A 10,687-nucleotide genomic window follows, 5' to 3' on the forward strand; every position below is an offset into this window, starting at 1 on the left:
GGTTCTCCAAAATAAGTTTTTGCTGTAGCCTATCAATAAACCTGATTTATTGTGATTGTTTGCATGTTGATGCCTCTGATGAAATAACTGTCCTTTTATTCCATGATGTCTACAAAGTAGCTTGACTCTTTCTTCAACTAAACTTTTAGTAATAATACAACAAATGGTTTCACAAGGCAACACAGGTAAATTTGGGTAAACATCTTCTGGCCCAATCCACAGAGCACAGATCCTGCTCTGAAAGACCTTTTCTATACCCACATTTTGTTAAAGCTAAAAAAAAGAGGAGGGATTCTAAAGCAAGGATGGGCAACTGGTCTTCCAGATAGTTCTACTCTATTATCTTTAAAATTGAGTGGAATCAACCCATGGGCAAAAGGGTAGTCCCACCATTCTGAAAACATAAATAGACAGCATGGCAAAATTCATGTCTACTTAATGAGTTAATGAAAAAACCACAATCACATGTGTTATTTTCCTCATGCCAGCATCAGAGGTAGGGGTCTAAAATTCTTCTTAGGTTATGTTCATTGACTCCTCTTTTCCCCCTTCAGGTTAGTTATTCTTGCCTAAAATTCCTAATAATATAAGCATATTAATAGAAAATAGGGGTATCTTCCCAAGGCATCTAAACCACTTGGACAGGATTAAACTGACTTGAAGAACCAAAGGAATAATAACAGAAAATAGAGGCATCATCTCAACTACATCTCAATTACTTGAACAGCAGAACTATATTGTTGTACAGAACTGAAGGAATATTAACAGAAAATAGAGGTATCTCAACCACTTGAACAGAACATGACTTACAGCCATCTGTCCTTACTATTCATGGTAAGTACCACATTTTCTGCATGCTGTAGAGGAGCAATCGGCATCAGTAGTCACAAGGGACATACCCAGGCCCTTAGATTCTTGGTGGCCCTTTCATTCAAAGTATCTGACATCCAAATACCACTTGTGTGAATATATCTTTTTATAATAGGTTTCCAATACGGTGCTGTGCAGATGTCCTCTTAAGAATGTGGAAGACAAGAGTAAACCCCTAATGCATTCAATGAACTGACTAAGCCCAAATGTGTTCTGGTATTGGCTTATAAACATTACAGTAACATAAATACTTGGTCTTATCCATCTTGCTACTGACTGTATTGTCAAAAATAATACACCATGGTAGATTTCAGAATCAAATGAACTAAAATGTATTTCATAGAAACAGTGGGATAGAGACTCATATATTTCCTACTAATTGTATTTACTATAGAATTATGTAATCTTGCAGATGGGAATATTTATTATGTTTGTATTTCAACTTTACAGTGGCAGCTACCACCACCATTAACACTACCCCCCACCAAACCAACAGCAACTCTAGTAAAGCTGTTCATCTCAGAGGCCAGTTGTGTCACTGAGGTTGGTGTCACCCAGTGTAGGGGATGGCCTCCAACTGCCTTGCCCACCCTCCCTCCACCTGCCGGTCTGCCCAGACCACTGCTGATGGGGGTGGCATTGTGGCCTTCAGATCACTGATTTGGGGTCTGTTGTGGCTGCTGGGTGAGCAGGAATGGGAGGCAACACCCTTTTTCACTCACCAAGTAGCCACAATAGTCCACCCAGGTGTACTGCCCCACCAATTGACAACCTGCCCTCTGGGGAATCACCTAGCACAATCTGCACCTCACCCCACACATACTCATACCCTTAGTGGTGATGATGATGATGGTACTTCTACCCCACTCTTCAGCCCTAAAGGCTATCAGAGCAACTGCCACAGTCTCTCTCTTCATTTTTTAAAACATGATTAATATCCATTGATTACATGTGCATCTAGAGAAAATGAAGATATTTTAAATGGGCTAATGAAATGAATTTTGACTCTGGTGACCAGGATTTGAATTCCTGCCTGAATATGCAAACCCTCTTGGTGACCTTGGACATGTCACACACTCTCAGCTAAGAGTTAGGCAATGGCAAAAAACCCTATAAATAAATCTTGCCAGGAAAAACCTGTGACAGATTCATTTTAGGGTTGCCATAAGTTGGAAATAACTTAAAGGCACACAGCAGCAACAATAGCAAATTGCAGAGGGAATCATCAAAAGACACTCTGTACTAATTTCAAGTAACAGTGGAATCATCACTCTCTAAATGTATTTTTTGTTTATTGCCACAGCAGTCAACATAATTCTTTTCTCTTGAAAAGACAAAGTACAATTGTATTTAAAATCTGATCAATTTAGTCTCAAAAATGCTTTTAATGGCATTTCATTGGTAACAGCAATAAAATAATTTCACACCCTCTCACTTAAAAAAATCCAAAACAAAAATAGCAAACTTAACAAAAATTAGTAAGCATAAACTTTAACTTTATGAACTTCTTTGTCTTCACATTCTCTTTCCTTGTCGTAATAATAGAAAGTATTGTCCCTTCGCTGAAGCTTCTTCACAAATCCAGTTTCTGGCCACCTTTCAACCTGCAAACAAAATGGCAAGGGGGAAATGCTCATATATCTTAAACAACTAGTGAAATATGCATTTAAATGGAAATAAATCCTTAAATAAATTGCAAAAATAATTACTACAGTGTCCATATGCAAAGGGGGGCAGGCCCCTGCACCTTTAATAGTTGTGTAGAAGAGGGAATTTCAGTAAGTGGTGCTCATCATACAAGCCTCACCTGTGAAACTCCTTCCTCCATATAACTAAGTAGTGTACAAGAGCTCTGTTACCTTTTTTCATGCAAGTAAATCCCTATCTGCTATACTTAGAGGAAACTGAGGACTATAATTTTCTCCATCCCTTTATTTGTAACTTGCTTGCTGCATGTGATTCTGTTGAACTGGAACACTTGGAATTTCTGGGGCCCAGTTTAAGGCAGTGGGCTTGAAACCATCATAAATGAAGCCTTTCAGTTGAGGTGTTTCAGTGCTGTAAAATCCTTTCAACTGAGGAAAACCTGATGACTTTTTTTTAACCAACAAGCAATGATCACTGTATTTAGTCAGGCCTTTTAAATCCAATTCTTTGGGCTCTACGTCTTTCCCCCACTCTTGTTTATTAGGATTTACTGTGTTATTTTATTGTGTTTATTTTTTGTATTATTCCTGCTACCAGGGGAACAGGGCTGCCGCGTAAAGAGCATGTTTCAGGTCCCATAAATAGTAACAGTAGGAATCATAATCATCAGATTGGGAATAACACAGCCTTCCAGGTGTTCTTGAACTGCAACTCTGAACATCCTTACCATTGGCTATGCTGGCTATGCTGCTGGGAGCTACAGTTCAAAAACATTAGGAGGACCACAAAATCCCCACCTCTGTTCTATATACTAATAGCAAATTTATTTTCTAGTAGTGATACTTATATAATTGAAAAGTGGCTACTCATGCACACAATGTAGGTGTCAGCCAAATTGGGAAATTATGTTAAAAAACCCATTTTTAAAAGAATATCAAATCTTCCAGGAAGACCTCCCCACAATAAAAAACCAGTCCAGTGAAGGGCACAGCCTGTTGAGTGACAAACTGGGCAAGAAATAGAAAAGCAGAAGGCTGAAGCTATGGAATGGAGATGCTGAGAACTGGAACAGGTATACTTCATGGTGCAATATTTTGTTCCAAGTTCTATTTATGTTTTATTAATACTTTTGGTTTACTGTATAAAGTTGCTAGATCCTTTTCTGCAAATCTGCAATAAAGGAAAAAGTCATGTTATTTAACCACTGTTGATGTTGTGTGCTTCATTCTTTCAAAGCTATCAGCCTTCATCCCTGCTTCATAAAATGAAATATTGCTAAAATTGTGTCTCTTCCTTTGTAAGCCTTTAGTTAGTTTCACTGATTTCCATAAGCACTGAAATGATACTGACAACTAAAGTGAACAAAGCCAAACCTGTTTTATGAAGTCTTATGACCATCATCCATAGGGCTTGTGGGCTGTTTGTCTCAATTAGTAAAGAATACTTTCAAGTGTTTAGAGCAGTAAATTTAGGGCACATAAGTTTCTTACATAAATGAGTGGGATAAAATTTGCTCTGAAGAAAACAGAAAGAACTATAATGTTATGCAGAGAGTTCTGTGGTACATGTGATCTTTCCAGCCTTTTAGTTCAAACTAAATTTCAGAAACCTCAGAGCTCCATGATGACTGAAAGAAGCAAAGGATATATTCTTAGGGTCAAAAACCTGGCTGTCAAAATGGTCCTGCTCAGTGTTTGCGTAAATGTCATTATTGTTGCGTAATGGTGGCAGCAGAATGCTGCTTGGTGACTACAACTTTACAGTCTTTGAAGGAATTGTTTTTTTAGAATGAGATTATACAGGGTATGATCACAGCCTGATTAGGGCATTATGTACGACTGAAAAGGAAACATGTTAATTAGTCAGTCTTAATGAATAAATGGATAAGTGATCCACGTGTTTGCAGACAACCAGCATCAAAGCATCCTAGTGACTGCCTTGATATTCCCCAGGTTCATTGCAACTAACAAGGGACATTGCCACAGCACCACTTCTGGCAGAAGTATCTGCATGCAGTCCTCTGGCAAAATACAACTATATTGTATGCCAGTCAGAATTTGGAGGAGATGCAGTTATAATCCAAGCATTCCTCCTTCCTCCCCCACCCCTGATGTGTGTGATTCCTGTTAATTAGTCAAGAGCAGCAGAACCTCCCTTCACTGTGTGCAGAAGCACTGGTTATCATTTTTAAAAGGCAAAGAGGATTAATTTTTCACAGATGCATGACACAAATAGCTAGTTGTGCTCTTTCCTAATGATGGTGGCTGGGTTCCAAAGAGCTGCTTTAGTTCCCCCCATAAATTTTACGCATTCCTTAGTTGGATTTCAGATCCTACAGCCATAAATTATTACAAATTGAATGTGTCTTAGTCTTCAAAGTGGTGTTCTTTGGATTCCAACCATTTACCATGTGCATCATTAATTTATTCACCCTCCCCTAAACCATCATGGGTGGCAAATGTCAGTTGGTTATTTTATCTAGACCACCAGTGGCTCTATCAAACTTTAATGAAATGTTTTGATTAAATATTTTGTTGACTGATATACTCTTATACCATGTATTCAACTCTTCTACTGAAAACCTGACTGAAATCACTGTAACGTGAGTCCACTAACCCAGCAGTACTTTCTCAACCAATCTACCTCTCTCCAGAAAGGCCTGCAATGGGGAACTCTCAGAAAAGGCCCATACCACATTGGGCAAAAGCCAAGTGGGAATTGAGGAAAAACAGGAAAAGGCTGCTGCTTTTGAATGGGAGCTCAAGCAAGCTACCTGAACCATGAGCCGTTTGGTGCAGTGCAGTGGTTAAATGCCTGTACTGCAGCCACTCACTCACAAACGATAAGGTTGCGAGTTCACTGCTAGCCAAGGGCTCAGGTTCAATTCAGGCTTGCATTGCGAGGTTGCTAAAATAAGTACCCAGCTTGTTGGGGGCAATTAGCTTACAGTTGTAAACCACTTAGAGACTGCTTAGATGGTATGAAGTGGTATATAAATGAAGCTGCTATTGCTAAATATTCAGTGATTCCCAACTCCATTTGCAGTCTTCTGTATCACATCTAGAAAGTTTCCTTGCTCCACTCTGGACATATACCAGTGGGAGTTAAATGTTCACTATGCTTGTAGTTACCAAATTCCACCTAATCTCCAGTGGAAAGGAAAGGACTGTTGAATTATATTGAATTATATTTCTCACCCTAAACATTTGTTGCATTTGTGTCTTTTTCACAATGGTTTAAAGTTTTTAGGTTTTATACAACTTGGGTTGTTTTGGAAGATGTGGGTTACTGTCTGCAAACCAATTTGAGAATCATTTGATCAAAAGTTGGGGTACAAATTTTCAAAGCATGTACAAAACACTTATGTGTACTTACATTTATTCATCAACAGATATTTATGCTTTTTTATCATTACTTTCTTGGCTATTTTTCATTATTGTGAATCTGTGAGGTATGCTGTTTTTTTAAACATGCAAATACTCCTGCAATGTGGGTGGGATTTGTTTTACGGACTGCTGATTTGCAAGGACACTGATAGCTTCTTAAATTAATGAGGGTCCCCAAAGAAGGAGCATCTGAGGCACTCTTTGGATACTTGCAGGTTTCCCAAACACAAACAGGTTTCTCCTTCTTCCTCACTTTTTCATGATGCATTTCCTGACCAGGGTGACAAATCAGTTTGAAAGCAGGGGGCAAACAGAAAGAATTGCAGACTGGTGGGGCTCTATTACATAGCCTATTGCTTTAAAAGGGAAGATTTGCCATTAAATAATAAAATGCTTGCTTAATTATCAAGTCTTACCATATCAACTTGCTTCACTTGTTTATATTCAATTTCATCCCTATATCCAGCTTGCTGAAATCTGTACAGATTCTCAACTTCATCTGACCATGTTTTGGCACGCTGTATGGATTTTGGTTTGATGTCAGTAATGGCTGTGGCTCCAGAAACATCCCCAGTTAATTTGCTGGAATTAATAATTTTTAAAAAATATGATTAGACATACAAAAAATGAGAGTTAAAAGATGCTATCACATTAGTGTTGATGTAAAATCCCTGACACTGAATATGTGAGCACTAGAGTTTATCAAACGGGAGGAATTTCTCTTAAATTCGAATGAAAAGAAAGTGGGGCCAGAACACATTCACTTAAAGTCGCTAGTTTAGCACAATTATGTAAATGCGCATTGCATTCGAACTGGCTTCCCATTGCCCGAATTTGTGTGTGGCAGTCTATCAGGCAATAACGTGAAACCTCATGATTGCGCTCGGACTGACTTCCCATTGCTGAATTTGTGTGTAGTGGGTTATCATGCAATAACATTAAACCCCATGATTGCGTTCAGATTGTCATTGGATTATACTTCCAATTTCCCTTGTCTGATAAACTCCCCAGTGTCTGTGCATATGTGCCTTGAAGTTGCCTGTCAACTTATGGTGACACCATGAATCTCACAGGGTTGTCTTAGATAAGGAGTACTCAAAGGTGGTTTTCTCAGTTCCTTCCTCTTAAATATAGCTCACAGCACCTGATAATCATTGCTGGTCTCCCATCCAAGTACTAACAGAGTTGACCCTGTTTAGCTTCCAAAATCAGATGTGATCTAGTGCCTTTAGGGTGTTTAGCCTGCGAACACTATCAGCTAATTATAGTTGTTGAAGACACAACCATGTTAGTCTGGAAAATCATTATGTAAAGGGATCTTGCGGCAACTTTGAGTAGACAGAAGTTGGCAGCATAGACCAGAGCCTATTTTCTCAGATGTGATCTTTCAGTATTTCTCAAACATATTGCAAGATTCCTTTGAATACTAATTACACTTCTGTTAAAAGATTTTCAGAGTGAAACTGGCATCTTCATAGCATAATCCCAGTGTGTACATCTGTGGAGCATAATTCCATCTTATCGTGGCCTGTTACAGACTGCCAAAATAAAGCTGCTTCGGGTCTCTTTGGAGGTATGCTGTTTAAATGATGCGTGCATCCTAAGAATCCGGAAGCTGCATCAAAGCTGCACTCCAGTGCTTAGGAATGGAGTGTGGCTTTGGCGCGACCTCCGGACTCTTAGGACCCATGCATCATTTAAATAGCATACCCCCAAAGAGACCCGAAGCAGCTTTATTTTGGCAGTCTGTAACAGGCCCTAGTCTTATGATCCTTTTAGAGCAGAATGGGGATGTTCCCTCTGTGTCAAGATTAGGGGACAAGGAGCTTATTCTGAAGACTGTACCAACCACTTTTTGAAGGGAAAAAAACACCCAAAAAAACCAAAAACACCACTCTTATGGAGAGGCACAGCATGGGAGCTCCTTGTGACTTGTGTTCAAAGAATAATTTCCACTCCTGGAGATTTCCAGGAGCTACAATTCTCCTTTTCCTAATGGAGGAGTGGTCTGAAAGCTTAATGTTACCACACCTTTGGTGTATTGCCCCCTGCTGCTAGGAAATTATTCTAACTCAGAGATTCTCTGCTACCCAAGGCTCCTAAAGTACAGGCATTCTCTCTGCAGAATGCTCTTCCACTATAATTTCAAAATACACCAACTATTCCTCGTTTATGATGTATGGTAAAAACATTTGAAGAAGCCTTCCCTCTTTAGTCCAAAAGGACTGACATCTGTTTCTTGGACATCAAAGAATATATGTTAATTTGTGTACTGAATGCTTGTGTATTATGTATATTTCATGTTTTTACTGATGTACATTGCTGTGATGTTTCTGGAAATGGTTGATATATAAATATTTGTAATTAAATAAGTTAAAACCTTGCATTTCCTCTTTTCTTTTTTTGACCATGTCACAGACAGATTACAGAAATACATATACTCTTATCCCTCCACATTTGCGGCTTTGACTTTGATGGATTAGGAACATCTAGGTCCTCCTGTGCAACTCTGTGGTCAACTTTAACCAAAAGGCCTAGAGATTCCTAGAGAGAACGCTCAACTAGCCATTTGTAGCTCCTCCAGCGTAATTCTATGGTCAGTGTCTGGCAGAGGTTGACCACAGAGTTGCACTGGAGGACCTAGAAATTGCTAGACAGGTGTTCTCTCATGTAAAAACAGTGCTTTTGTTATTTGAGGTTTTTCCACATTCACAAGGGTTCTGTGCCCTGAACCCCAGCAAATGTGGAGGGACAAGTGTATTCCAAATAACACAAGCATTCAGTCCTGTTACATATCTCTACCCCTTAAGATGTGACAGAGCAACATTTATTTAGACAGTGCATGTCTCAGGTAAAGAAATCTATCAACAGAGAGTGAATGTGAATTGAATCAGGGACGTAGCTAGGATTTTAGGAAGGGGGGGGGGTCCAGACTAAGTGCCACCATTATAATGGGACTTGGGTGCAGCGGTGCAGCAGCACACACCATTCATTTTTCTAATGGAAGGGGGGTCCGGACCCCAAGAACCCCCTCCCCTTGGCTACGTCCCTGATTGAATGGCATGTAGCCACTTACATGTCTTCAAGGGCACCTGCTTCTCTGCTGAAGGACATACCGGGTTCGTCCCTCACATTTGCTTCCCCGGGGGAGAAAGCTGGAGATGGTATGTCCTTACTATCCATAAACACCACTGGATTTTCCATGGGAATGCCTGCGAAAAAAGAAATGCACGGGATATTAAAAAATGCAGCTGCATTCCAAAACAGGCGTGTGTTTGTTGCTAAATGTCCCTTTAACAGTTTTGCTTGAGGACACGAGTGACTGAATAAAGCTTGGAAAGCTTTGAACCTAGTTTTTGCTTCAATGGGGGTCCTCTGACGAAGTGTGTTTTGTATATTACCAGCGAACAACGGTAAACACCCTGAAGGTCCCACTCCTACCACTCCTCTGAGTACTGTTGGCGCTATACACCCATCTCTCCATATTTGTGGCTTTGATATTTGCGGATTTGATTAACATGTTCTCTCTAGGATTGTCTAGGTCCTCCAGTGCAACTCTGTGGTCAACTTTTGCACTGAAAGACCTAGAGATTCCTAGAGGGAACACTCTACTAGCATTTGTAGCTCCTCCAATGCAGTTCTATGGCCAGTGTCTGTCGGACGTTGGCCGCAGATTTGCACCGGAGGACCTAGAGATCCCTAGAGAGCTGTCCTCTCAGGTAAAAACATGGTGTTTTCTTTATTGGCGGCTTTTCCATGTTCACAGAGGTCTTGTGCCCCTGGCCCCAATGAATATGGAGGGACAAGTGTATTACACAATTTATCAGTCCAAACTAGGGAATCCTTCCTCCTCAGCTTCAGCCTGCAAAGCCAACGCTGAGGGTTGATGTGAGCTGAAGTTTAACACCTGGAGGGTCACAGCTTCCCTGTCTTCTTTCGGGACAAGTTGCCTCCCTTTCACTCCCCAATGGTAAATCTCTGGTGCATCTACACTGAGGAAATGACGCAGATTGGTCCCACTTTAAGAGCCACTTTGCCACAGCTCCTTCCCACAGACTCCTGGTGTCCACAGTTTTGTGAGGCCCCAGCACTCTTTGGCAGAGGCCCCAAAACACACTGCAGAAATAACCCAGTTTGAGACCGCTTTAGCTGCCCTGGCTCAATGATACTAGGGAATCCTGGGAACTGTAGTCCGGTGAGACATTCTGATAGAGAAGGCTCAATGAGCCAGGGCAGCTAAAGCGGTCTCAAACTGGGTTATTTCTGCAGTGTGTTTTGGGACCAGAAAAGGCTAAAGACCTGGTAAAGCGACAAACCCCAGGGTTCCATGGGATGGAGCTGAAGCGGTATCAAACCGCGTTATTTCCCCAGTGCAGACGCACCCTGCAATTCGGAAAAGGGGGCGGAGCGTGATAGAGTGGGCGGGGCTACCGGGGCGCCCAATCAGCGACACCCTGCTTCTGAAGGAGAGGAGGAGGAACGGGGGGGGGACTTTATCGAGGTCCCCACCGTCGCAGTTCCTCTCAGCTTTTCAGCTCCGGACGCAACCGTTAACACCTTTCGCACGAGCCCCGCCTCCTATTACTGGTCGCTTAGCAACTGCCGGCATTCTAAGCCAATAAGATCGCGTCGAGTCCAATCGCCTGCGATGAGGAGGTTGCGCATGCGCCGTGACGCTGAGGGGGTCTTCAGTGGTGAGAGCGGCGGGCTATACGTCACCAGGAAGCCCCGCCCACAGAGGGGGCCGGGCTACGCTCGTGACGTCACGCGTGGAACGCTCAGGG

General features: G+C 41.4%; 1 protein-coding gene across 5 annotated transcripts; it reads right to left on the minus strand.

Annotated features, from left to right (window-relative positions):
* Positions 1 to 2,172: 2,172 nt before the first annotated feature.
* Positions 2,173 to 10,541, minus strand: LOC149312626 (meiosis-expressed gene 1 protein). Of its 5 annotated transcripts, none has more exons than XM_089526932.1 (4): positions 10,413 to 10,541; positions 8,980 to 9,115; positions 6,320 to 6,485; positions 2,173 to 2,474 (listed from the first exon to the last, which is right to left on the minus strand). In XM_089526932.1, the coding sequence occupies exons 2-4, from the start codon at positions 9,105 to 9,107 to the stop codon at positions 2,346 to 2,348; spliced, it is 423 nt and encodes a 140-aa protein (XP_089383058.1). In that variant the 5' UTR covers positions 9,108 to 9,115; positions 10,413 to 10,541; the 3' UTR covers positions 2,173 to 2,345. The 5 variants fall into 5 exon arrangements, with proteins under 5 accessions (XP_089383058.1, XP_089383061.1, XP_089383059.1 ...); XM_089526935.1 differs by lacking the exon at positions 10,413 to 10,541 and adding an exon at positions 10,335 to 10,379; XM_089526933.1 differs by lacking the exon at positions 10,413 to 10,541 and adding an exon at positions 10,286 to 10,364.
* Positions 10,542 to 10,687: the final 146 nt, after the last annotated feature.

Source organism: Sceloporus occidentalis, unplaced genomic scaffold, assembly GCF_023333645.1.
Source record: "Sceloporus occidentalis isolate IW3139 unplaced genomic scaffold, rSceOcc1.0.p SCAF_5, whole genome shotgun sequence".
Classification (NCBI taxonomy): Eukaryota; Metazoa; Chordata; class Lepidosauria; order Squamata; family Phrynosomatidae; genus Sceloporus; species Sceloporus occidentalis.